The 27,769-nt window shown below is 38.6% G+C and overlaps 1 protein-coding gene across 1 annotated transcript in view; it reads right to left on the bottom strand.

The window, feature by feature from the left end:
- TTC6 (tetratricopeptide repeat domain 6) overlaps window positions 1-27,769 on the bottom strand; it is a gene marked incomplete at both ends in the record, with an annotated part of 261,680 nt that overhangs the window by 25,087 nt on the left and 208,824 nt on the right. The window contains 8 exons of the mRNA XM_081098882.1: window positions 2,889-3,008; window positions 8,965-9,078; window positions 10,857-10,997; window positions 11,791-11,940; window positions 13,136-13,270; window positions 22,610-22,770; window positions 23,190-23,266; window positions 24,172-24,254. Coding sequence (XP_080955008.1) covers window positions 2,889-3,008; window positions 8,965-9,078; window positions 10,857-10,997; window positions 11,791-11,940; window positions 13,136-13,270; window positions 22,610-22,770; window positions 23,190-23,266; window positions 24,172-24,254 — 981 coding nt within the window. The remainder of the gene's footprint in view (window positions 1-2,888; window positions 3,009-8,964; window positions 9,079-10,856; window positions 10,998-11,790; window positions 11,941-13,135; window positions 13,271-22,609; window positions 22,771-23,189; window positions 23,267-24,171; window positions 24,255-27,769) is intronic.

Here is a 27,769-nt window from a genome sequence, read left to right as displayed (position 1 = left end):
TGGCCCTTCATATTTAAGTTAGAGGCATTAGAATACAGAATGGTAGTTTTAGGTGCCTGAAGATCTCTTTTCTACTATCTTCAACCTTGTGGAATTATATCTTTTTTATTCCTTCACTATCTTCCTAGTAGGTTTTCAAGAGGACAGAGGTAAACACATGTTCTCAATCCAACCCACTTAACAATTAACTTCCTAAACAATGCCGGTCCAAATGCTGCACTCTACTTCCTGACCAAGGGCTCCTAGGAAGGCCATACAAGGATCAGTTACCTAGTATGTTGTCAGCACTCATCCCACCTGACCTCTCCGTTAATCATTCTCACTTAAAAAATGTCCCTGGGCAAGTGTGAAGACTGCTGTCTCCCGTTTCTTCATCTAGCCCTTCCATTATTCAGTCTTATATTTATTCATTGGTTCTTTCTCATTTTTCTAATTTAATTTTTCGAATAATTTTTTATTTACAAAAGGAGACTTTTTTTTCTTGCTTTTAATTTGTGCTTGCAGGGCATATTTTTTCCAACCTTCTACTTTTCCTATCTATATCAATATATTTAAAGTGTGACTTTTGTAGCCAGAGACTTTTTAAAAAAAGTTCTGATCTGATATTTTTATTACCTAAATTGGTCTATTTTTTACCATCCTACTAAATGTCACTCCTAATATGGTTGGATTTAGGTCTACCATCTTATTATTTGTTTTCTTCTGTTTTCCTCTGTTTCCTGTTTGTTTTCCCTGTCCAGACTTACTTTAATTTTCTAATATTCTATTTTAATTAATCTACACTTTTGTTTTGTTTGTTTGTTTGACTGAGGAGCAAAAACCTGAAATAAAAGACTGGCATGAGTCACACACAGATTAGTAGGGAGAGCGTTCTATGTACAGAGAAGAGCTTTTGTGAGGACCCTGGGGCAGGAAGGAAGCCTGGCACTTCCAAGGAAGAGCAAAATGCCAAAGTGGAGGAGCCTGAGTGCAGAAAAGAACAATGTTTGACAATGAAGTCCGATCAGTGAGTGATCGATCAGGACGGGTCTTCGTTGGCCACAGGCAACAGTGCAAATTTTATTCTAAGTGTGATGGGAAGCCACTGGAGGGTTCTGAGCAGAGGAATAACGTGGTCTGCTTTACCAGTATGTTTTTAAGAGGTCTGTCTGCTGCTGTTTGAAGAACAGCATGTAGAGACAGGGACAAGAGCAGAGGCAGAGAGGCCAGTTGGGAAGCTCCTGATGTAGTCCAGGGGAAAGATGCGTGAGGGTGGAATTAGGAAGATAACAGTGACAAAAAATGAGAAATGACTGAATCAAAATATGCTTTGATGGAAGAGTCTACTGAACTGTTGGATATAGAGTCTGAGGAAAGAGAGGGGTCAAGAATGATTTTGAATAGACCACGAGCTCCTCAAGGGCAGGAAATCTGCCTTATTTATCTCCACGTCTTCAATACATAGGATTTGGAATCAGGGGAGACCTGAGATCAAATCATGCCCTAGCACTTCCTGGATAAAAGACTATTTAACCTCTTTTGAATATCAGTTTCCTCATCTATAAGTTACAATTATAAATTGTATAGCACTGTTGAGAACCTGGTATGTTGATGTTAAATACCAAATAAATATGTGCCTTATAGATAACACAGGCCCTGCATTTAATTATCCAACAGCTGAGGTCTTTGACTCCCAACCCCCATTTTCCTCACTTCTCTACTCCCAACACTGTTCCCTAGAGTTCCGTAGCTTTCTTGCCTACTCCAAACAAAGAAATTCCTTAGCTCCCTCTCTGAGGAAATTCCAAATGGTATTACCTAAACCTAAAGGAGTTCAACTCTTGGAATTACATTTCATCGTGGTGTAAATTGCCTAGAATCCGGTTTCTCAGACACTTCCTTAACACATTGCGGACCAGTAGCCAGGTAAGTTTCTATTGAATGAGTACAAAAAAGTTTTACATAAATGTTAAAGGCACGTTTTAAAATTAAATACCCATTGCATTTTGAAGTTATTTATTACATGTTTTTACAAGCCAATATCTTTTTAAAGTATGATACTTTGTAAAACACTGTATAATATGAAGCGAGCATTCTCATGATCCATCCGCAAAAATAGTAAATAATTCTACAGGGCAGAACCTCAAAATCTGACTCCAAAGGTAGAAAAATAATACAAGTCACTTTTGGAGATGAAAAGAATCAGGAAACATTCCATTACATAATGTTCTGTTGTGGTTCCTCAGAAACAAAGAAGAAACAAAACTACCATATTCAACTGCAAACTTTTATTTGTCTTGTATCCCTTAATCTTAACTCCAAAGTTAATTTAAAAAAAAACAATACAAATAAGATAAAAATGAGAATGGTAAGTTTTGTTTAATTGTTCTACAAAGAAATGCATTTTTTAACCGAAGAAACCACGTTTCTTTGTGATATAACGGAGATGCTGTCTTCTACTACAGTCCTGAGTGCCTGTTCCCATTATTCTCAGCAGCTTATTTTGAGCAGGTATTTTCTACTCTATACAAAACAAATGGATTTAGTTTGATATATTTTCAGTGGAGAATGAGGAAAATTATAAATGAGAGCATCAAACAGCAAAGTAAATAATACATAAATCATTTTATTTGCTAAATAATTGAATTCTGTATATAGTCAAGATAGGAAGTGATAGCCTTGAACTTTCATCAAATTAGAAACTTTTTTAAAACATATTGGCTATTTGCCTGTAATCAAAACAAAGTAAAAGTACACGTATTTTACAAAAATTCTATTAGTCAAAGTATTTCAATATGAGTATTGCTAAAGTTTAGTTATTGCTCATTAATATTGCCATTTGGTAGTAAGAAAAACTTGTTCACTATTTTCAGAAGTGAGCATGAAAAATCACGTGGGTTCAGGTTTACCTCTAATGCGAAACAGTGATGCCCTTGTCCTAGATAGATGAGTCCACGATTAACTAAGGTATTGAATGCCACAGTTTTTCCAGCATCAAGAAGAAGCACGATTCCATAATCCATTAATGCCTAAAAATAAAAGAATCACTTACAACCTAGATTCCGCTCTTTAGAGCCTTGCTACATTGGCCAAGGAAAAATGTGTTAATGCCCAAAGTAGGAACCCATAGTTAGTATTTAATTTGACTTACAATTCAGGGCCCTAAATAATCATTTGTTGAATGTAAAGGGTCCCCTTAACTAAATACTTGACGGCTGCTGCATTTCAATATGTGGGGCCCGACTGTGGCTGCACTTCACGTGTTCTTGTGAAGCATCCTAAGCACTTCCACTGTGTGTAGATGGAAGAGGCACACCACACACGCCCCCGCCCCATGCAGTTCCCCCAGGACCGCCCACATTAACGCAGAGCACTTGTTATCGGTGGAAATGTACGTTCTTTTTAGTATTTGATTGTTTTTCTCATGGAAACCTAAGCTTTATGGGGGCAGAGCTTATCCTTATGTTCCACCATTACTGAGTCAGCAACTAGCACTGTGCCTGCACAGAGTAGGCAATCAATCAATGTTTGTTGAGAGAATAAATTATGAATCAATGAAAATGGGTCTTAATATAACAAAGAAGCCTGTTAGAAAATTACTTCAAAATATTATGATAGATATATTAGGGTTTTTTTTTTTTAAAGACATTAAGTTTAGAATTAACTCAGAGAATCTTTATTACTTTTAGCTTTCTAGTTCATTCATTGAATAAACAATTTTTTACTGGTCATCGTTCTGTACCAGGTAACAGGACCATCCCAAATTTGAGTTGGAGCTGAATCTCTTACCTCATTTTTCTACTGAACATTTTGTCCAGAAGAGCCATATAATTTCATCAGAAAACGGCCAGATCTTACATGCCTATAGGACGTGCTAACTTAAAATGCAAATACATAGTATTTTGCTGTTTGCTCAGTGGTGCTCTAGTATTTCATGATTAGGCACTTAAGTGTCTAAAAGAATTGTACAGTTATGTACATTGTGGCATAATTAATAACAAACATCGCCAGGGCTGTAAAAATAATTCATAATACTTATCAAAACAAAACTAAAATGTTAGCACTTTTGCTTTCATAAAATCACAGAACGTAAAACCTTTAAGATACCACAAGATCCACTAGACAGCTGACTATGTGACACAAGAGGAAACAAAAGCTATAAAATTAGTTTCATGAAGGTTAAGGAGGAGGATTTATAACACACCTCTGCTATTACTGCTAGCTTTTTAGCCTTGGGTAAGTTACTTAACACTAGCTTCAGTTTCCTCATCTGCAAAACTGGGATATTAATAAATCATCATATTGTTGCACAAAGTAATTTTGATGATATATTGATAAAATGTTTAGCCCAGTGCCTCCCACACCATTAGCTCTAAGTAAGTGGTAACTGTTACTACTTTTATTAAGGTGATAGGATCCAGAATTCACCTGTTCTTAACTTTTATGAAACCGTATCTTGGGAGAATGTCTAAGTGCACTTTCTGCAGAAAGTACTTGGGTTTTCTCAGTGCAGTGTTGGCAGTGATGCTGAGAAATGGGTGGAGGTAGACATGAAGGGAGGAGGTAGACAAAAAGGGAGGTGGCCACACTGCTACATGACATCCGTTCCACGCGCTGGAGGTCAAATGTTTTTACAAAGCCACCTACCGACTGTTAACAAACCTGTGAACAGCTGCACAGGGCTTTACTCCCTGTGTGACTTGGATGTGTTTCTAACCACTCCCGACTTCCATTTCCTCATCTGTACAATGAGTGTTTGGATGAAATGGGTTGGGTACATGGCAGCTCCAAAATAGCCAATATGATTTATTCTAGTAGTTAGGTCCCTATTTCGGTCGTTTTTCATTTTCCTTGTTCAGAGTGTGGGGCTCTGTTACTTATAGGAGATAACAAAAATGGGAGTTCCCTGCCCCGACCCATCCCATTGTTTGTGGCTTCAGAGTTACCCAGAAAAGGCAGTGGGGGTGGGGAGGGAGTCATCAAAGACACTTGCTCTGCAGGTTACTCTGATAAATGAGCCCTTAATTAGTCCTAGGCTCTTAACAACTCCTTTGTTAAAAATTATTCATTTGCCAATGGTTCTGGAGGAAACCCAATCCTCTGGTTACCAGGAATTCTACATCCTTTGAGTAACAATGTTTCTCAACATCCCTTCCATAGCAAATAAATTTCAAAATCTCTAAATGTTTTCAACAGATTTGACTGCCCACGATTCCAGAAGACCGGGGAGCATGTTCAACAGCAGGCGTGTGACGTGGTCTACTAAAGGAATGCCTCATTGACTGTGGACCTGGATAGAAATAAAGAGGGGAGACAAGAAGACAACAGGGAAAGAGAAACAAAAGGAGGGGACATCGCTCTAGGAAGACCACAGACCAGCTTCTCCCCAGTGAGGAATCTTGACTGGAAAAAGACCAAGCAGACAAAGAAAGGAGAAAGATAGAAACTCTAAAAAATGGCTTGCACAGGTAGCTATACAGGACAAATAGAGAAAAAGGATTGCTGCAGCCATCAGCTAGGCCTACAAAAAGCACAAGCAGTACTTGTCACTGGTCACTGCTCCCATCACTGGAAATCACTCAAAACTGCTGCATCTGTGGTCTTGAGGAGGAAACTGGTCTTGCAGAACTTGCTATCTAAATGCAGAGGCCATGGAACTGTGAACAATGCACTGCCCTAGGGGTGGGGGGTGGGGGCGGTTGTTATGCTGGTGCCAGGACGGACCATAGATATGGCCTGACACCTGGGGGCCTCCCCTGCAGGGTCATGGAGGGGGCAGGGGGCATATCTGCAAGACAAAGGCCCCAGTGGGATATATACAGACAGGCTCTGCATGTTTCCTCACTCTGATTTGGAAAGTATTCCCGGAGTCCACTAGTGTTAATAAACAGGGTCCCTCCCTTTCTCTAGGAAGCGTGCTTGGTATTTCTTTGGTCTTCTGTAACAGTCTGAACACTGTGCAAAAAATACCAGCAAATTCTGAAGCAACAATATTGCTAACAATCACTGCTTAAAAGTACTGCAAATGGGAGAAACCAAGATGGCGGTATAGGTAAACAATGGAAATTGCTGCCTCCCACAACAAATTCAAAACTACAACTAAAAGACAAAACAGACATCATCCAGAACCACAGGAAGGCTGGCTGAGTGGAAATTCTACAACTAGAGGGAAAGAGAAAAGCACATTGAGGAGGTGCAGAAGTAAAGTGCAGAGGTACCAAGGTCCGAGCACGGAAAGGGCTGGCAACTGAGGATGTGGCTGTCTCTTTCAATCAGGAGGGAATCACAGCCCCCGACTGCTCTGAACTCCAGTTCCCGGTGAGTCTCTGAGGACCTAGACCAGCCGTGGGCAAACTACGGCCCGCGGGCCAGATCCGGCCCGTTTGAAATGAATAAAACTAAAAAAAAAAGACCGTACCCTTTTATGTAACGATGTTTACTTTGAATTTATATTAGTTCACACAAACACTCCATCCATGCTTTTGTTCCGGCCCTCCGGTCCAGTTTAAGAACCCATTGTGGCCCTCGAGTCAAAAAGTTTGCCCACCCCTGCCCTAGACTCATACGGGGAGAAACTGGACTGTCCGGCAGCGGGCAGAACTCGGAACTCGAGGGCGGCTTTCTCTCAAAGGTGCTTGCAGCGATTACCGGGACACTGAGATGTGGGGCCCCTTAGGGCAGGGCTGAGGATCAGCCATAGCTGCTTGCTCCACCCTGTTGATTCCCTGAGACCCCACCCCACCCAAGCTGCAGCAGAGGCTTTTGCATATGAATACCCTGGCCCTTTGCAATCTGAAAATTACCTAACAAACTGCAGCTGGGCCAGACAGACCCAGAACTTCCAAGAGAAGGCCCAAGCCCCACAGCAGCTTGTATTGCTTCACAGCTGGGCCTCATTTGGGCACCTCCAAATGCCAAACAAGGAAGGGGAATCTGCAGATTTCTTTGTAGCTCCTGCTGGGTAGCCTCAGGAAGAGGCTAAATTAGCACCTCCTTAGATCCAAGAGCCAGTGTACCCAGTGGTCAGAGTGGAACCATCCAGATTAAAACTCCTCAGATCCATAAGGGACACACTCAGGGGGCAGACTCAGTGAGCACCAAAGCCCCACTGAAGCAAGTCTTGTCCCGGAGGGGTGTTTCCAGGACAGAAGTTCTCCCACCATAGACACAGCTGATTCTCACAGCCAATTGGCCTGGAGGTCAATTCCTCCCAGTGATACCTACAGCAATCAAGGCTTAACTACAACAAGACTGTGCACCAAGCCCACAAGGGGGTGCACCAAGAGTGTCCACCTCAGGTAATTGGGGAGGCTGAGCCACTGGGCCCTATAGGACACCTAGCACACAAAGCCACTCTACCAACACAGGGAAGCATAAAAAATGCAGAGACAAAGAAACAGGTCACAAATGACAGAAATGGATGAAAGCAAACGACTGGATATAGAGTTCAAAACCACACTTTTAAGGTTTTTCAAGAACTTTCTAGAAACCGCTGATAAATGCAGTGAGACCCTCAAAAAGTCTGGTGAGACCACCGATAAATGTAGTGAGACCCTTAAGAAATTTAGTGAGACCCTTGAGGTTATGAAAAAGGACCAACTAGAAATTAGGCATACACTGACTGAAATAAAGGATATTATGCAGAGTTCCAACAGCAGACTAGAGGATCGCAAGAATCAAGTCAAGATTTGAAATATGAAGAAGCAAAAAACACCCAACCGGAAAAGCAAAATGAAAAAAGAATCCAAAAATACGAAGATAATGTAAGGGGCCTCTGGGACAGCTTCAAGTGTACCAACATCCAAATTATAAGGGTGCCAGAAGATGAGAGAGAGCAAGATATTGAAAACCTATTTGAAGAAATAATGACAGAAAACTTGCCCTACCTGGTGAAAGAAATAAATTTATAAGTCCAGGAAGCACAGAGAACCCCAAACAAAAGGAATCCAAAGAGGACCACACCAAGACACATCATAATTAAAATGTTAAGAGCAAAAGACAAAGATAGAATCTTAAAAGCAGCAAGAGAAAAACAGTCAGTTACCTACAAGGGAATACCCATACGACTGTCAGCTGATTTCTCAACAGTAACTTTGCAGGCCAGAAGAGAGTGGCAAGAAATATTCAAAGTGATGAATGCCAAGAACCTACAACCAAGATTACTTTATTCAGCAAAGCTATCATTCAGAATTGAAGGTCAGATAAAGAGCTTCACAGATAAGGAAAAGCTAAAGGAGTTCATCACCACCAAACCAGGATTATATGAAATGCTGAAAGGTATCCTTTAAGAAGAGGAAGAAGAAGAAAAAGGTAAAGATGCAAATTATGAACAACAAATACACATCTATCAACAAGTGAATCTAAAAATCAAGTGAATAAATAATCTGATGAGTACAATAAACTGGTGAATATAATAGAATCAGGGGCATAGAAAGAGAGTGGACTGACTATTCTTGGGGGTGGGGGTGAAGGGGTGTGGGGGATGAGGGAAGAGACTGGACAAAAATTGTGCACCTATGGATGAGGACAATGGGGGGGGTAAGGGCAGAGGGTGGGGTGGGAACTGGGTGGAGGGGAGCTATGGGAGGGGGAAGAGGAACAACTGTAATAATCTGAACAATAAAGATTTAATTTAAAAAAAAAGTACTACAAATGGTGTATCAGTAGAAACATTTACCCTAATGAGAATTATGTAATGCATTTTAATTTATATATGTCTTTAAATGCTTATGTAAGCATTATAAAATCAATTTTTCATGTGACATTGTTGAGATTGTATAAGACAATTTTGTGAGCACTAATAAAAATAATAATGTCCTTTGAAATGGTTCTTTGGGTTCTCAAGTTGTGTGTGTGTGGGGGGGGCATATTTCCACAAGAATTATTTTTCAAAATTACAAAAGAGATAATAAAAAGTATTTTACACGTGCTTTACATATGTTTACAAATGCTTTAACATTTTATTGACTAAAATGGTCATCTTACCATCTGAAGTTCACCTATCTTGGTGTAACACAATGCTCTGTTATAAAATGCTACATAACTGTTTTTGTCCATGTTGATAGCAGTAGTTAAATCTGCAATCGCTAGCTTATAAGTCTGTAAAGGAAAAAATAATTAGGTGAGAAGGGTTAGTCATAATGGACTGACATTTAATTGTAAAAGAAATTATTGATTCTATCAGAGTTTTTGGAACACTCTGTGCAGCATCTGTGATATTAAGACAATCAAGCTCATCTTTCACCAAGTTAATTAAGAAAATCTCTTGGTAGGAATTATTATTATAGTTTCTGTTACTTGCAAATAAAATTAAATATATAAAGAATTTTAATTTAGATGACTATCTTATTGCCAATGTTGAGAAAATTACACTTCTTATTGGTAAAAGAGAAGCAAGCCATATTCCTCCAGCAAACATTCACCAGAGCTTGCTTGCTTCTGTCATTCATACTGTCAGATCCCATAACCGTCATGTTTTGTACCTACAGTCTCTTTTGCTTCCTCTTTGATGCTTCTCTGATACCTTGTGTCATCCATTTCTATAGATAGTAATTTTCATGGATTAATACAAAATACAAGGTCTTAGCTTTGCTTTAGCAGCGGTTCTCAACCTGTGGGTCGCGACCCCTTTGGAGGCCGAATGACCCTTTCACAGGGGTCGCCTAAGACCATCCTGCATATGAGATATTTACATAACAATTCATAACAGTAGCAACATTACCGTTATGAAGTAGCAACAAAAATAATTTTATGGTTGGGTCACAACATGAGGAACCGTATTTAAAGGGCCAGAAGGTTGAGAACCACAGCTTTAAGGTATTATTTACAAAATATTTCATACGAAAAAGTTACAAAAAAAGGTTCAGAACAGAAAAGTAGAAAAAATAAAGTATTCCATTAAGTATCCGATATCAGTGCTGCTACTCACACCTTTTGATCTACTAACTTCTCTTTAGGAATCAACTATATATTCAAGCAATGACTGTGTTTTCAGTGTGTATACTAGTAACTGTATTGTGCAAAATAGTGAAAAAATTGAAAACTCAAATTTCCAACAATCAAGTGGTAAAAAATAAACTATGATAGAATATTATTCAGTCATTAAAAATGGTATCTTTAAAGGTCAAGTGTGAGAAGAAGGGCACAACACAAATTAAATAAGTAGCATAATCCCACTTTGGAAAATATATACCATATATTATTAGAAAAAAAAAAAAAAAGACAATGCAACTGCCGCAGTTTGGTTTCCTGTTACAAACAGGAAAGCTGTCCGAGGTTCCCATCCCACCGCACTTCTGACTTACTCCGCCCCCCTCACTGTAGCCCCTTCTCACCCCACAACAAAGTTACCAAGGAAGGTCCCCTTTGTATAGAATATTTATTTTGAGGCTCTATTTTAATAGTATTTATTTTAGAAAGTCTACTATTGTAAGAGTTCTTCTGTTTGTGAAGAAAAAACAAGTTAAAACTGAATGTACTGATTTAGAAAATATATATAAATATATATTGTTAAATATAAAAAAAAAAGACAATGCAAATACAACAAATGCTCTCAGAAATTTTCAGTTGATGGTGAGATAATAGGTGATTTTAGTCTTCTTTATTCCCTCTTTGTATTTTCCAAATTCTTTACAATGAATAATATATGGCTTTCTAAATAATGTGCCACTTAAAATGTAAATGTCCAAAAAAAAAACCAAACCCAATATTTTGTAAGCCTTTTGATGTACCCTGAAAGTGTAAGGTGTTCCATGCAGCTCTGCCCTTAACACTATGGCGATTCTTCTCTCACAGACTAAAGAAGGAAGTGCGTCCCTACTGGCATCCAAGCATCACTCACTCTAAATTTTCTGTAAACGAGACAGGAAATCACCAACCCTGTTGTGGTATTTCAGAACGCCTCTGTAGATGTAAGCCCGCACACTCTGAGGGTAAATGCTGATGGCCTCATTACAATTCAAGATTGCTTTGGAGTACCTGCCTTTCAAACCATAGAAGGCCACTCGGTTTAAATATGCCTTTTCAGAGAAAGAGAAGAGGAAAACAGGAATGTGTGTTATAATCAAAGCATTAATTATACCAAAAGATATGATAGTTTGGACAAATCTATGCCACCCAAAGATGTTATGAAATGTAGTATTTTTTCCAAACATACAGAATAATTGAAATAGTACAATCAACATCCATATATCTGCCACCTAGATTAGATAATTATTAATATATTTGCAATATTTATTGTACCTACTTTTCCCTGAACTGTAAAAAATTATGTTGTAGACATTATAACAATTTACCCAGGTCTCCAGTATGCATCGCCTATGAAGAAGACATTCTTTTTGTACAATCACACTACCCTAATATATCTAAGAACATAGTATTTCCCTAAAAACATCTAATATTTGATCCATATTTAAAATTTATAGACTTTTAAAATCAGGATTCAATAAAACTTCACCTATTGAATTTGTGCTATCTCTTTAGTCTCTTAAAAGTAAGAAATAAATGTGACAGCAAAAGAAGAAGTAAATAAAATTAATAACATAGTATATAAAAATATAAACAGATACATTAAAATATTAACAATATTTATATACATCACAATTTATAAGACACATATATAATATTCCTGTTGGAGGTAATATTTTCAGTTCAAAGAGAAATACAGATATATGCATTATTAAAACAATTATATGAAAAGTAGGTATAAGTACTCAATTGTTGCTAACTAATAACAATGACATATGAGGATTTAATAGTTTTAGCAAATCTATAACATAATCTCTAAATCACCAGAAGTGTTCATTTAAATACCTCATAATGTTTTGGATTGAGGGTAATTGCACGATTAAAATCCAGGATTGAGCTATCCTTGTTGAGTTTTACTTTACAAAGCCCTCGTTGATGGAAGCCTTCTGCAAAATTGGGATTTATTTTCACAGCTTTGGTAAAAGACTCAAAAGCCTAGAAGAGTATATTGTTACAAAGCAAATGGTTTAATGAGCAGAATTTATTAATTTATAATGCTAATAATTACAGTATATAGCTGTTGTTGAAAGTTTTCCATCTTTTCTGGTCATTTTAAATACATTTTCCCCAGTGAAACTTGTGGAGCAAACAAAAGTAATATTTATTAGCAAGTCAGGTTTAGTATTATAACTTACTAGCCCCTTATTCCCAGATTAATGTCTGTAGAGTCCAAGTTGTTAGATTTCAGTAATTTTGCATGTAATTTTAATCATTATTCTTCATATTGTGTTCCTTCAAAGAAGTCACAACCAGCACATTTGTCTTCCAAGGGGCCCAAACATTTCATAGCAAATGCATAGCTATGAAATTTCAGAATGATAGAACCCCAAAATTTTCCCCAACATTGTAGAGCAAAGTTAGTTTTAATGCTGGTTGAACAAAAGGGTTAAAAACATGGAAAAGATTTGTAATCAATCTTATACTTATTAGAATTTCTTAAGTACAACTAATCAAGTGCAACTCTGTTTCAAGGTTTGAGATGCAAGTTTTAGACACTGTCCACTCCTCTGTATAACAGGATAGGAATGGTGTGTGTATATAAAGATACAGTTGTGAAATAGTCAACATTAGCCTTTAGAAAATAACAATAATATTACATATTGGACAATTTTGAAATGGAGGCTTCTGTAAAATAGACAAATATTGAATAAGTATGTAAATACTGACTCAACTGGTTTTCAAGGATAATCTGGCTATTTAAATAACCAGTTTCAATCTTTGAATTTTTAGTCATCATTCAGAGAAATCAGTGTGCTAATCATTTCCACTTAGTCTACATTAGAATGAATCACTCAATTTAAAGTACTTAAGTTTAATAAGTAAATTCATATTAATGTAATGAAATCATTTTGCTATAATAATTTCTTACAGTTAGGTTGTTTTGGTGAAAAACATACATTAGTCTTTATAATACTATTGACAAATAAGCATCAAATAAAACATGTTGGGTAAATAAAACAATGCAGTAGTATTGTAGGATACATACTGTCTGTAACAAGCCACACCTTATAAGAAGCATTGGTCTACTCTGTATTGGTCACTTCCTACAGAAGTAACCTTCTGAAATAGAACTAAATGCAAGCATTTTTTAAAATCACAAGTAACCTAAGTTGCTAAATATACAAAATACCATTTGGAAGTTGCCTTCATCCATGTAACAAAGACCCAAGTTATACAGACAGTCCACTGTTGCCTCTAAGGCATGTGGTCCTCTCTCAGAATGAGAACAGATATCCAACGCCTTTTTAAACAGCTTCACAGCTTCCTACAGAGTAAAGAGAGAGGGGCTGAGAACGTTTCTTTCTGCTGTTTACTTAACACGACAACCTTAAACGTTAAAAGGAATCCTGAGCACACAGCCCTACCCACGTACAGATCTTGTCCATACACAGTGAGAAGACCATTGCCTATCTGATCGCAGCACATCCCACGAGGTGCCGATCCTAGAGCCAGTGCGTAAGCAGGCTATCCATGAGGACTTTTGGAACTACACTTTCTAAACTCTAAAGATTATTTTCCTGCAGTCTTAAATTATATTTAAACTTGTAGACTAGTTTATGAGCAATTTCCTATAATTTTCCTGGAAGGAATACTGGGCAGCTTTTAGGTAGCAGAAAATCTCCAATGAGAATATCTAATGTGGTTTTACTCAGCCTTTGTTTTGTCCTGCTGTGCTGTTAATAGAGTTCCCCTGACACCAGAAAATAAACTCACATCAAAAATCCCCCATTTAAACTATTTAATCAAAATACTTGAAAGGCATTAATGAAAAAAATTCACATTTTCAGATAGAAATGCCTTTTCAAAATTAGCTAACTGAAGTACATCTTAGAAACCAAAAATCCTGTGCCCCTTTAGCCCATTTTCTTAATTCTATTACATTGCAAAAGAAACAGTGAGATTTAACTTGGATAGGCTATGTGTCGATTTAAAAAATTTAGCACTTTCTCCACATGTTTATATCCCACCGCAGCATCCATCTTTCCATCCCCACTCTCAACATTTGACCTGGACATAAGAAAAATCATCACCTCAATTTCCCTCCTTTTAACTTTTCATGTATCTATTCCTTCCTCCGTTTCCATCTCTTTCTCTCCTGTCTTCAAATGGTTTCCTTTCTTTAGCTTTTCAGAGTTAACTCAAGCTATGCCCTACACCCCATTGCTTGACCTGAGTACAACCTGTCATGTCCTTCCTCTTTTGGATCTCTGCCCCTTCACTGTCTCCGTGAGTCCATAAAGTCTTTCCTCTCATTTAAATGTAAAAGAATACATATTCACTCCCTCCTGCTTTCTCCTCTAGCTGATGTCCACCTCTCTCTCACTGCTCTGAAAAGTCTTTTCAATACCTCTTAGGGGCTTGCAGGTAAGGCATATTTATTTACATTCTGAAAACAGCACTACAGCTGCTGTGTAGATGAACACTTGGAAGGGTGCAACACTGTTGTTATAATTCAAGCAAAATAACATCTAAAGCTGGGCATTGGGGGATAAATGGGGAACCTAGAAGGGAAGAAAACATAGACTGTCCGCAGAGGCGGCCCTGCAGCCAGAAGCTCAGGGGAGAGAGCTGGTGGTAGCAGGCACTTCCTTCAGCAGGAGGAACAGAGAGCTGCAGAAGGGCACCCCAGCAGGGTGAACTTCAAACTTCAAGAGGCCAGAGAATAGTATCCAAGTCATACCCATGAGCAGTGAGAGTGAACAGTGATCACAGAGTGAACAGACTCCCAAAACTCACCTCCCATTGTCCTTGGAATTGGCTCCAGGAGCATATTATCTGTAACCTGAGAACTGTTGCAGTAGAATTCCTGTTTCCCTCTGTGACTGGTCCCTGGGGGTGGCAGGAGGGAGGTTGGGGCAGGACCCATGGAGGTCAGGGGTGGGCAAAACAAACCCCATTCCCAAGCAGCTGTGGATACTGTCCTATGGAAGCCTCCAAGGCTCAAATCTGGGAGAGCACAGAGATAAAAATCTTGCAATTCAGTGCCATCTACTGGAATAGTAGAAAGACCTCTTTAGAGATAAATGCAAAAACAAAGGAGGACAGCAAATAAATGAAGAACGACAGTAATGACGATGACCAGAAAGAAAATAAAAAGTCCCCAGAAAGCACAATTGAACACATGGAATTATGTGACATAAAGAAAATTAAAAAATCCTCAGAAAGCAGACTTGACATAATTCCATAAGTCCAGATTTCAAGACTGCAGTTCTGAAAATACTCTAAGAGGTGCAAGAAAATACTGATAGGCAATTCAGTACACTCAGAAAACAAATCAATAAACAAAACAAGTATTTCACCAAGGAAAATGAAACTTTAAAAAAGAATCATTCAGAAATCCTGGAAATGAAGCATGAAACTCAAGAGATTAAGAGTAAACTGTTGAGCATAGAAAACAGAACCAAACAGAGGAAAGAACTAGTGATATCAGAGCTAGGAATCAAGAAATGATGCAGAGGGAAGAAGAGAGAGACCTGAGAATAAAGAAAAATGAAAGAGCTCTATGAGACCTCTCTGACTCCATCAGCAAAAGTAATATCAGAATCACAGGCATGTGGAGGAGGAAGAGAGGCAGCATGGAATGGAGAGTCTAATAAAACAAATAGTGGATGAGAACTTCCCAACTCTATGAAAAGAACTAGATCCTTGAATCCAAGAAGAAAACAGAACACCTGGTTACCTCAATCCAAAGAGACCCCACCTCCTCCAAGGCACTTGATAATGAAGCTCTCAAAAATTAATGACAAAGAAAAAATTCACCAAGCAGCCAGGGTAAAAAAGGAAGTGACCTACAAAGGAAACCCCATCAGAATTTCATCTGATTTCCTAGCGGAAACTCTACAAGCCAGAAGACAGTAGAAACAAATATTCAAACGTCTGAAAGACAGAAATTACCAGCTATAAATACTACATCCAGCAAAATTATCCTTTAAATATGAAGGAGAAATAAAGATGCCCCCACACATATAGAAGCTGAGGGATTTTATCACTAAAAACCCTCCACTGCAGGAAATATTCAAGAGAGTTATTCTATCTGTAACTAAGAATATAAGGTCACAACACTACGAGGAAGATCACACAAAAAAACTTACAGCATAAACATAGATAATTTGTGACAACAAAAACATACAAGATGCACTCAAAAGGGAAAAAAACTACAGTATATGCAACTTTATTTCTTATAAACCTAATGTCAACCACACACAAAAGTCCCTAATCCAGGACATATTGCTTAAAAAAAGAGAAAATAGAAGAAAGATGTATGGAATACCACCAAACAGAAACAACAGGCCAACAGACATAAACATAAAGGAAAAGAACCAATGGAAGCACAGAGCTACCAGAAAACAAAAGATAAAATGGAGATAGGAAATCCTCATACATCAATAAGTACCCTAAATGTAAGTGGTCTGAATTCACCAATAAAGAGACACAGAGTACCAGAGTGGATTTAAAAAACAAAACCCAACCATATGCTGCCTATAAGGGATACATTTAAGCAGCAAAGACAAAGATAGATTCAAAGTAAAAGGGTGGAAAATAATTCTCCAAGCAAATAACATCCACAAAAAAAGCAGGTGTAGCCATATTTATATCTGACAAAATAGATTTCAGGATAACAAGAGATAAATATGGGCACTTTATAATGACAAAGGGGACACTACACCAAGAATACATAACACTTCTTAACCAGGGAGCACCGAAATATATAAAACGACTACTCACAGATATAAAGGGAGAAACAGGTCAAAACACAATCATAGTTGGGGACCTTCATACTCCATTGACAGGTCTAGACAGATCAACCCACAAAAAATCTATAAAGAAATATTGGCCTTAAATGACACATTAGACCAAATGGACAAAATTGACATTTACAGAACATTATATCCCAGAACATCAGATTACACATTCTTCTCCAGTGCACATGGAACATCTCAAGAATAGACCATATGTTGGGTCACAGAACTAACGTCAACAAATTCAAAGATTGAAATTATACCAAGCATATTTTCTGTCCACAATGCATTGACATTACAAATCCACTGCAAAAAGGAAGTAAAGAAACCCACAAATATGTGGAGATTGAACAACATACTACTAAAAAATGACTGGATCAAAGAATACATAAAAGATGAGATCAAGATATATATATAGAGACAAATGAGAATGATAACACAACATATCAAAACCCCTGGGATGCAGCTAAAAAAGTAATAAGAGGGAAATTTATATCATTACAGGCTTAGCTTAAGATGCAACAGAAATCCCAAGTAAACAACCTAACATTACATCTTAAAGTACTAGAAAAAGGAGAACAAAAGCAACCCAAAGTCAGCAGAAGAAAGAAAATAAAAATTAGAGCAGAATTAAATGAAATAAATGAAAAAGACTATACCAAAAAAAAACAGTATAACAAAGAGCTGGTTCTTTGAAAAGATTAATAAAATTGACAAAACCCTGGCCAGATTCACTAAGGAAAAAAGGGAAAAGATCCATGTAAACAAAATCAGAAATGAGAGAGAAGTCACTACAGACATCACAGATATAAAAAGGATCATACTAGAATATTATGAAAGACTTTATGCCATCACATTCAATAACCTAAAAGAAATGGGTGCACTTAAAAATATAGGACCTTCCTAGACTAAATCATGAAGAACTGGAAAATCTAAATAGACCAATCAGCAGTGAGAAAATTGAAACAACCATCAAAAACCTCCCCAAAACACAAAAGTACAGGACAAGATGGCTTCACCAGTGAATTATACAAAACATTCAAAGAAAAATTAAAATCTATCCTTTTCAAACTCTTCCAAAAATTAAGGAAGAGGCAATACTTCTTAACACATTCTACGAGGCCAATATAACCCTGATACCAACACCTGGCAAAGATAAAACAAAAAAATAAAACTACAGACCACTATCTCTTTTGAATACAGATGCAAAAATCCTAAACAAAATACTAGCAAATCAAATACAACAGTACATCCAAAAAATAATATATCACAAGCAAGTGGGATTCATTACAGGGGCACAAAGATGGTTTAACATTTGCACATCAATCAACATAATACACACTAATCAAAGAAAGATAAAAATCATATTATCTTACCAACTAGAGGCCCATAGCAGGAAGATTCCTGCCAGAATAGGGCTTCCTCGGGCCTATTCCTGCCAGAATAGGGCTTCCTGAGACCGCAGCGAAGCAGAGAAGGGAGCGAAGACCATCGAGGCGGGCTTCTCTCCCTTCTCCGCTGCCTCGCTCCCTCCCTTCGCCACTTCACCCTCGGCTCCCTCCCTTCTCTGCCACCTGGGCTCTCTCCCTTCTCCACTGCTTTGCTCCCTTGCCAGGTCACGGATCCAAGGCCCAGATCCCCCGGGCAGTGTCGGGCACTACCGGCCCTGCCTCGCCGGGTCAGGGGTCCGGGGCCTGGGTCCCGCGGGCAGCATCGCGCGCTGCCGGCCCCGCCTGCAGTATGCAAATTAGCCGCCATCTTTGTTGGAGGTTAATTTGCATATCGCACTGATTAGCCAATAGGAGGCGTAGCGAAGGTACGGTCAATTACCATGTTTGTCTATTATTAGATAGGATAGGTGCAGAAAAAACATTGATAAGATACAACATCCATTTATGATTAAAACACTCAATAAAATAGGAATAGAAGAAAAGTACCTCAATATAATAAAGGTCATATATGATAAAACCTCAGCTAATATATTCAATGGCGAAAACTGAAAGCTTTTCCCCTAAGATCAGGAATAAGACCAGGATGTCTATTCTCACCACACTTGTTCAACATAGTGCTAGTAGTTTTAGCCAGAGCTATAAGGCAAGAGAAAGAAATAAAGGCATTCAAATCGGGAAGGAAGAAGTCAAACTGTCACTTTTTGTGGGTGATTCTGTATATAGAAAACCCTAAAGACTCCAGGAAAAACTATTAGAAACAATAAACAAATACAGTCAAATTGCAGGATATAAAATTAGTGCACAAAAATCCATTGCCTTCCTGCATACTAACGACAAAACTTCAGAAAAAGAAATTTAAAAAAAAATTCTTTTGCAATTGCAACCAAAAAAATAAAACACATAAAAATAAACTTAACAAAGAATGTGAAAGACCTATATACTAAAAATTACAAAGGATTATTAATAGAGATTGAAAAAGATACAACAAAATGGAAAAATATTCCGTATTCATGGATTGTGAGAATCAACATAGTTAAAATGGCCATAGTACCAAAGCAATATACAGATTTAATGCAATCCCCATCAAAATCCCAAAGCCAGTTTTTAAAGAAATAGAACAAGAAATCATCAGATTTGTATGGAACCACAGAAGACCCCAAATAGCCAAAGTAAACCTGAGAAAAAAAGAACAAAGTTGGAGGTTTCACGCTACCTGACTTCAAATTTTACTACAGAGTTATGGTAATCAAAACAACATGGTATTGTCAGAAAAAAAGATACACAGATCGATGAAGTAGAATAGAGAGCCCAGCTATAAAATCACACGTATATGGACAGATAATTGACAAAGGACCCAGAAACACTTTATGGAGTAAAGACAGTCTCTTCAATAAATGGCGCTTGAAAAACTGGAAAGCCACATGCAAACAAATGAAACTGGATGACACTTGTCCCCATTTACAAAAATCAATTAGAAATGGACCAGTGACCTATATGTAAGACTCGAAACAGTAAGTTACATAGAAGAAAATATAGGTACCAAATTTATGGACTTGGGTCATAGAGAACATTTTATGAACTTGACCCCAAAGGCAAGGGAAGAAAAGGAAAAAATAAATGAATGGGACTATATCAAACTAAAAGATTCTGCACAGCAAGAGAAACTGACAAAACAAAGAGGCAGCCAACCAGATGGGAGTTGATATCTGCAAATAGTACCTCCGACAAAGGTTTAATTTCCAAAATATATAAAGAGCTCATAAAACTCAACACCAAATAGACAACCCAATCAAAAAGTGGGCAGAGGACATGAAAATACACTTCTCTTAAGAAGACATAGGAACAGCCAATAGATATATGAAAAGATGCTCAACCCCACTGGCAATTAGGGAAATGCAAATTAAAACTACAATGAAATACCACCTTACACCTGTTAAAGTGGCCATTATCAACAAGACAAGCAATAACAGTGTTGGAGAGGTTGTGGGAAAAAGGGAACCCTCATTCGCTGCTGGTGGGAATGTAGACTGGTACAACCACTATGGAAAGGGGTCTGGCAATTCCTCAAAAAATTAAGAACAGAGCTACCATATGACCCAGCAATCCCACTCTTGGGTATATATTGAAAAAGTCAAAATCATGTATTCACAAAGATATATGCACCCCCATGTTCATCACAGCACTATTCATGGTGGCCGAGACATGGAAACAATCAAAGTGTCCCACGATAGAGGGCTGGATAAAGAAGGTGTGGCACATATACACAATGGAATACTACTCAGCCATAAGAAAGGATTAAATAGCACCATTTGCAACGACATGGATGGACCTTGAGAACATTATGCTAAGTGAAATAAGTCAGTCAGAAAAAGCTGAGAACCATATAATTTCATTCATATGTGGGATATAAACCTGAAACTTATGAACACAAACAGCAGTGTCGTGGTTGTCAGAGGGTAGGGGTGGGGAGTGAAGGGGGTCCTAATACAAGGTGACAAAAGATCCGACTTTGGGTGGTGGGCACAAGGTGCAGTATACCAATCTTCTAACATAGAAACCCACACATGAAACCTATATGTTCATGTTGACCAATATCATCCCAGTCAATTTAATAAATAAAATAAAAGTAAATAAAATAAAATAAATATGCTCTGACTAGAGTGGTGACCATAAAAATCAAGAGAGGAAGTAGAGTTGAGAGATATTTAGAATATAGAACCAAGAGAACATCACTATTGATAGCATATGCTCTATCCACTGAAACAATCAAAGGTTACCCCAGTTTACTAGCAGAGCAATGAGGGCATGAGGGGAGATTAAAGTTAGTATAGTAGCATTTCTGAAAGGAATCAATATCATAAAGGTGTCACCTCTCCCTGAAATATTCTAGAGATTCAATAAAATTCAATCAGAATTCCAAAGGAATTTTTAGTGGATCTTGACAAGCTGAATTTAAAATGTATATGAAGAAGTAAAGGCCCAATAATAACCAGAAATTGCCTGGAGAACACTGTGCAGGCACGTGTTCTACCAGATATAAAGAATTACAATAAAGCTATAGTGATTAAGACATCATACTCTTGGGACGGTAACTGAAAAATTGACCCAAGGAACAAAATAGAGATAGAGATATCAAAATCAGATCCATGCATATATAAAAATGTAATATGATAGATGTTGTACTTTGGATCTTTGGGTTAAAGAGAACATTTCAATAAATGATAATGATACACAAATATCTATATGGTAAAAATGAAATTTTATCCTGTCTCATACTCAAAATATATATTTAAGGTAAAGTCTTAAATGGAAAAAGTAAAACTTATAAACTTTTAGAAGGAAATATAGGACTATCTTTATGACCTTGGAGTAGGGAAGAAATTTCTTAACAATATTTTTAAAAGTCATGACAACAAAATAAAACATAGATATATTCAACCACATTAAAATTAAGAACTTTTCGCCAAAAGGTATGATGAAATAAATAAATAAATAAATAAATAAATAAATAAATAAATAAGACAGCCACAAATTGCAAGAAGATATGTATCAAACATATAGCCAACCAAGAATTAATAAAAGAATTTAGTTTTAAAATGCCTAAAATTGATAGGAAAAAGATAAAAATTGTGTATAGAAAATTGATAGACTAGGAAATATGCGCGCCTAATGAACATATATAAAGAAGTTAAATCTGTGCTCAAACTAAGGAATGTGAATTAAGACCACAAGGAGTGGTCTTTCTCCTCCAAACTGACAAAAATAAACCATGACAACACCAGTTATTGTAGAAGACACGGATTAGCAGGACATTCATACTGCAGGTGGGAGAATAAATTGATACAGTCCTATGGAACAATGTCTCATTAGCTTGAAAGGTAGGCATTCACATTCTCTACACACCAACAACTCCACTCCTGGGAAATCCTGGGAAACTATTCCACGTGTCAACAGAAGACAGGAAAAGAATACTTTTAGTAACCCTACTTTTTTATTGTTGTTGTTAATCCTAACCAAGGATTTTTTCTATTGATTTTTAGAGAGAGTGGAAGGGAGGAGGAGAGACAGAAACATTGATATAAGAGACACAGCTATGGGTTGCCTCCTGCAGGTTCCCCAACCAGGGCCCTGTAAGAGCCAGGAACCACATATGCGTGCCCTTGACTGGAATCAAACCAGGGACCTTTCAGTCCTAGGACCTGTGCTCTATCTACTGAGCCAAAGCGGCTAGGGGAGCCCTACTCTTAAGAGGGGGGGAAATAATAAAAAGAAACAACCTAAATGTTAATTAACAAAAGAATCAATAAATAAATGATATAATTTAGTTTTATAAAAAGATATGCAAGCAGTCATTCTAAGCAAAATATTAAAATTCCATTAATAGACTTAGTAAGCTTACTCAAGACTTTGTACCTTGGTTCTCTTGGCCTTCATTTGGGTTTTTGCTAATAGAATAATTATGTTGATCTCAGGCTTATTCAAAGTGACCCCATCCAACACCTCAATGGCCTTGTCATGGTTTTCACAAAATGAATAAATGAGTGCTTGCTGTATAGGACTCATCTCAATGAGACCTAAAATAAAAGGAAAGCTTATCAATACCTTTGCCAAGTATCTGGGATTTAGAATACATGTAATATTTTAATCAATGATCTATATTTTAATATGAGTTAACAAATCAATATGATACTAAAATCTACTTACTAGCAACAAACAATAAGACATTCCAACACAAACAAACAAAATAAATAAAAGTGTAAGCCTGGTATTTCCTATAATAACCTCTCTCACAAAATTCACTGTTTTTGAAGCATTTTACTAATTGATTATGTACAAATGAAATGGAACTTTTAAAGTTTCAAAAATCTAACTTTGATTTTCAAGTGAACCCTTCAAGCTATCTATGCATAGCTTTTGCAAATACCATAAAAATTTTAAAGAAGCATTTACTTTTAAGTTAAGGCAATTATAATTTTGCATTAATTATATTTACCTTTGTTCATTTCTGCTACTTGGTAAATAGTGAACTTTGCAAGATCATAACATTTCATCCTAAGAAGATATTGTCCTCTGGAAGAAATAATGCCTTTTTAATTCTAAGCAGTTAAAAAGAATTTTTCCACAACAAAGTTTCTTATAACGAATTACTTGTAATTATATTAATTATAATACATTTATGTATACTTAAATATGTATGATAAAAACATTGTGAAAATTATAAACATTTTATGTTGTCTGAATGAACCAATTAGTTTGGAGATGTGATGAGAAAGCAATTTAGGAAATATGAAGGTGAAAGAAGAAAAACCTCAAATCTTTTTGCAATTACTGTATTTAAAATGTTAAACTATGTTGCTAAAAAATTAATAAAAAAATAAACACAGCTCAAGGTACAGAAAAGTGGAAAAGCATTACATAAATTGTTAAAATGTGGTTCAAGGGTTTAAAAACAAAGCAAGCCCTTATCAGAAAGCATTGTTCTAGTCAATTTTCCTGTATCTATATGTCCATTTCCTGAGTTAGAGATAATAACATTTTTTGGGGGTGATAACTCATAATGTTCAATGAGTCTCTTTATAGAAAACTCTATGGCATTTGAAATACAATTCAATGTGTCACTCCCCCTCCCCCCCCCCACTGAATTAGCTGAGGTTCACATTTGGTACCTCTGTGGACACAGTCAAATAATTGTTCAAAATATTATCCTACTTTCATGAGCCCTGTAATAATTACATAACCAGTAATGTGGAGAGGCTTGACATAATTTAAAACATGAAACAGCTGTGTTTTGATGTAAGGATAGAGCAAAGGGAACGATCTGGTTATCTTATATTATAAATTAGTTCAAGTGTAACAAAACCAGTAACTATATCTGACTTGGTAGCTGGGTTTTGGCCACCGCTGAAAGATTAAGTGTAAAAGGACACTGGTAGGGTCAAGAGAGGACTTGAAGAATTTGATTTCTATGCCAATACCTTATTATATATAACTCGATTTGATCTGGCTGAAGGTGGATGGCACGAGTTATCTCTCTCACTGCCTTTTGCAATTTTTTCACCTGTTGATTAATAAACAGAAACTTAGCTCATAATAACACTCCTTTCTGGTGTTTATCCCCTGCCATTCTTCAATACAAAAATTTTGCAGAAACATTTCCTAATACATGTTTTTCTTAAGAATTATCATAGCAGCCCAGCCCAGTGTGGCTCAGTGGTTGAGCATCAACACATGAACCAGGAGGTCATGGTTTGATTCCTGTTCAGAGCACATGCCCAGGTTGCACATGACCAAAATATATAAGTATATTGCATTTGGAAGGGCACATGCAGTAGGCAGCTGATCAATTATTCTCTCTCATCATTGATGTTTCTTTCTCTCTCTCCTTCTCCCTTCCTCCTTCTGAAATCAATGAAAACATATTTGTTTAAAAAATAGTTACCACAGCAAATGGAATACAAAGAAGTAAAAGGAAAAGCTTGTGAGGCAGTCTTTTGTTTTTTAAAAACCAGTTATCTTTAATGTTGAAGAATTTTCACACATACCCATATATATAATCTACACTAATAAAAGACAAAGATGCTAATCGAGCATACCTTCGCTACACCCAAGCCACGCCCACAAGGCAATCAGAGTGACTATATGCAAATTAACCCAACCAAGATGGCAGCCGGCAGCCATGGAGCTGGAGCAAGCAGGAGGCTTGGTTGCCCTGGCAATGGAGGAAGCCAAGCTTCCCACCTGCTCTGGCCGGTTGTGGCCTCCTCAAAAGGCAACAAAGTTTCAATTATAGAAGCTAAATAAATGCCAGATACCTGCTTCCAGCCAGCCTCCACTGGGAGCTTGGGTGGCTGGGGGATGTGGCCAGCCTGCAAACAGCCATCAGCCCCTCACCCAGGCTGGCCAGGCACCCCAGTGCGGACCCCCTCCCTGAAGGGGGTGTGGCCAGCCTAAAAATGGCCCTCAGCCCCTCACCCGGGCTGGCCAGGCACCCCAGCGGGAACCCTCAACCTGAAGGGGCTGTGGCCAGCCTGCAAACAGCCCTCGGCCCTTCACCCAGGCTGCCCAAGCACCCCAGCAGGACCCCCACTCTGATATGGGACACCCTTCAGGACAAACTAGCTGGCCCCCACCCATGCACCAGGCCTCTATCCTATATAATAAAAGGGTAATATGCAAATTGACCCTAACAGCAGAGCGACTGGGAATCACTGGTCACTATGACACACACTGGCCACCAGGGGGCAGACGCTCAATGCAGGAGCTGCTCCCTGGTGGTCAGTGTGCTCCCACAGGGGGAGCTCTACTCAGCCACAAGCCAGGCTGATGGCTGCCAGTACAACAGTGATGGTAGGAGCTTCTCTTGCCTCCTTAGGAGTGCTAAGGATGTCTGACTGCAGCTAGGCCTGCTCCCTGCTGGCAAGTGGACATCCCTTGAGGACTCCCGGGCTGCCAGAGGAATGTCTGACTGCAAGCTTGGCCCATTCCCCCAGGGAGTAGGCCTAAGCCAGCAGGTGGTCATTCCCCAAGGGGTCTCAGACTGTGAGAGGGCACAGGCCAGGCTGAAGGACCCTCCTGAGTGCACAAATTTTTGTGCACTGGGCCTCTAGTTTTATATAAATGTAATTATATCCAACATTTTGGGTTGTTTTCCTTTTTTGTTTAGCTTTTCAGTTTTTCTCCCTCATCTATAACACCTTTTCCACCAAACTTTATTCATGCAAAGAAGGGTAAAATTTAAAGTAAAAATCAATTCCACTTAAAAATTACGGGGAACAAAGAAGCTTGCACTGAAATTAATAAGTAAATTAATAAATAAAACAAAAGAAAAGAATAAGAAAAAAGATGACTGCTCAAAATCAATATGAATGTTCTAAACATTGATTATTTCCTTAATACTGGTCACAGCAGCATAATCTGGATTTGTACAAATTTAGGGACAAAAGCCTATTATCACTGAGAATATTATAAAAGGAGTTCTACAGAAACCCTAGCAGAATGAATCTGGATAAGCAACAGCTTGTCTACTGCACTGACATGGTGAAACAAAAAGGAGAATGCAGTAATTTGTGCATGGAAGCAGACATGGAAGCAGAAATTGTACAACTGTTCGGAGGAAAGAATGAGTGGGGTCAAAAAGGGGAACCCAAAAGGAGAGAGTTTGAGATGTATTTAAATTAATTGGAGAATTTCTGTGGGACTTCAGGCCTGCTGCATCTCAAGCTGACCCTGCTCAGGTTGGTGTAAGTATTAAATCACCTATTCACATGTCTGTTCCACCCGTAAATATTTATACATTGGAACCCAGGCTGGGAAACTTGGAGGCTCACTCTCTGATCTTTATGAGCTGACCTGGGGATGGACTTCTCCAGACAGCCTTAGATTAGATTCACCCTGGAGGCTGAGCCCACAGAGTAGGCATATGTATTCTTCTATACTGTATGCTGTGGTTTCATTTGTGATTGTTTTATTTACATTGAGTTATATTGTACATACTTTATACTCCTTTCTGAATCTTGCTTTTCTTATACCAGTCAGCTGATATTCCTTTTTAAAATTAAAATTTATTGGTGTAACATTGGTTCATAGCATTATAGAGGTTTCATGTGTACAATTCTATAGTACATTATCTATATATTACATCACTTGCTTACTACCCAAACCTAGTCGTCTTCTGATACCATATAATATAGTTCTAGTTGTTTTTTATTGACTACACTAGAGGCCCGGTGCACAAAAATTTGTGCATTCAGGGGGGAGAGGGGGGGTCCCTCAGCCCGGCCTGTGCCCTCTCACAGTTTGCACCCCTCGGGAGATAACGACCTGCTGGCTTAGGCCTGCTCCCAGGTGGCAGAGGGCAGGCCCAATCCCTAGGTGCAGCCCCTGGTCGGGCTCAGAGCAGGGCTGACTGGGGGGTTGGGGCGCCGCCCCCTGTCATGCACAGAGCAGGGCAGATCGGGAGGTTGTGATGTTACCCTTAGTCACGATCAGGGTAGGGCTGATTGGGGGGTTGGGGCGCCGCCCCCTGTCACACTCAAGGCAGGGTCAATGGGCAGGTTGTGGCGCCACCCCCATCACACACAGAGGAGGGCCAATCAGGGGGTTGGGGCACTGCCCCCTGTCACTCACAGATCAGGGCCCATCAGGGAGGTTGGGGCTCTGTACCCTGTCATGCACAGAGCAGGGCCCATCAAGGGGTTGGGGAGCTCCCCCCTGTCATGCACAGAGCAGGGCCGATCAGGGGGTTGAGGAGCTCCCCCCTGTCACTCACAGAGTAGGGTCGCTAGGGGAGTGGGGCACCGCCCCCTATCACACACAGAGCAGGGCAGATCAGGGGATTGGGGCGCCGCACCCTGTCACACTCAGGGCAGGGCCGATGGGGAGGTTATGGCTCTACCCCATCACACACAGAGCAGGGCCCGTGGGGGGTGGTTGGGGTGCTGCCCTCTATCACACACAGAGCACAGCCGATCAGGGGGTTGGGGCGCTGCCACTGTCACACTGAGGGCAGGGCTGATGGGGAGGTTATGGCTCTACCCCGTCACACACAGAGCAGGGCCGATCAGGGGGTTGGGG

The sequence above is a fragment of the Myotis nattereri genome, assembly GCF_964212035.1.
Source record: "Myotis nattereri genome assembly, chromosome: 1".
Classification (NCBI taxonomy): Eukaryota; Metazoa; Chordata; class Mammalia; order Chiroptera; family Vespertilionidae; genus Myotis; species Myotis nattereri.
This window is presented reverse-complemented; position numbering and strand designations above follow the sequence as displayed.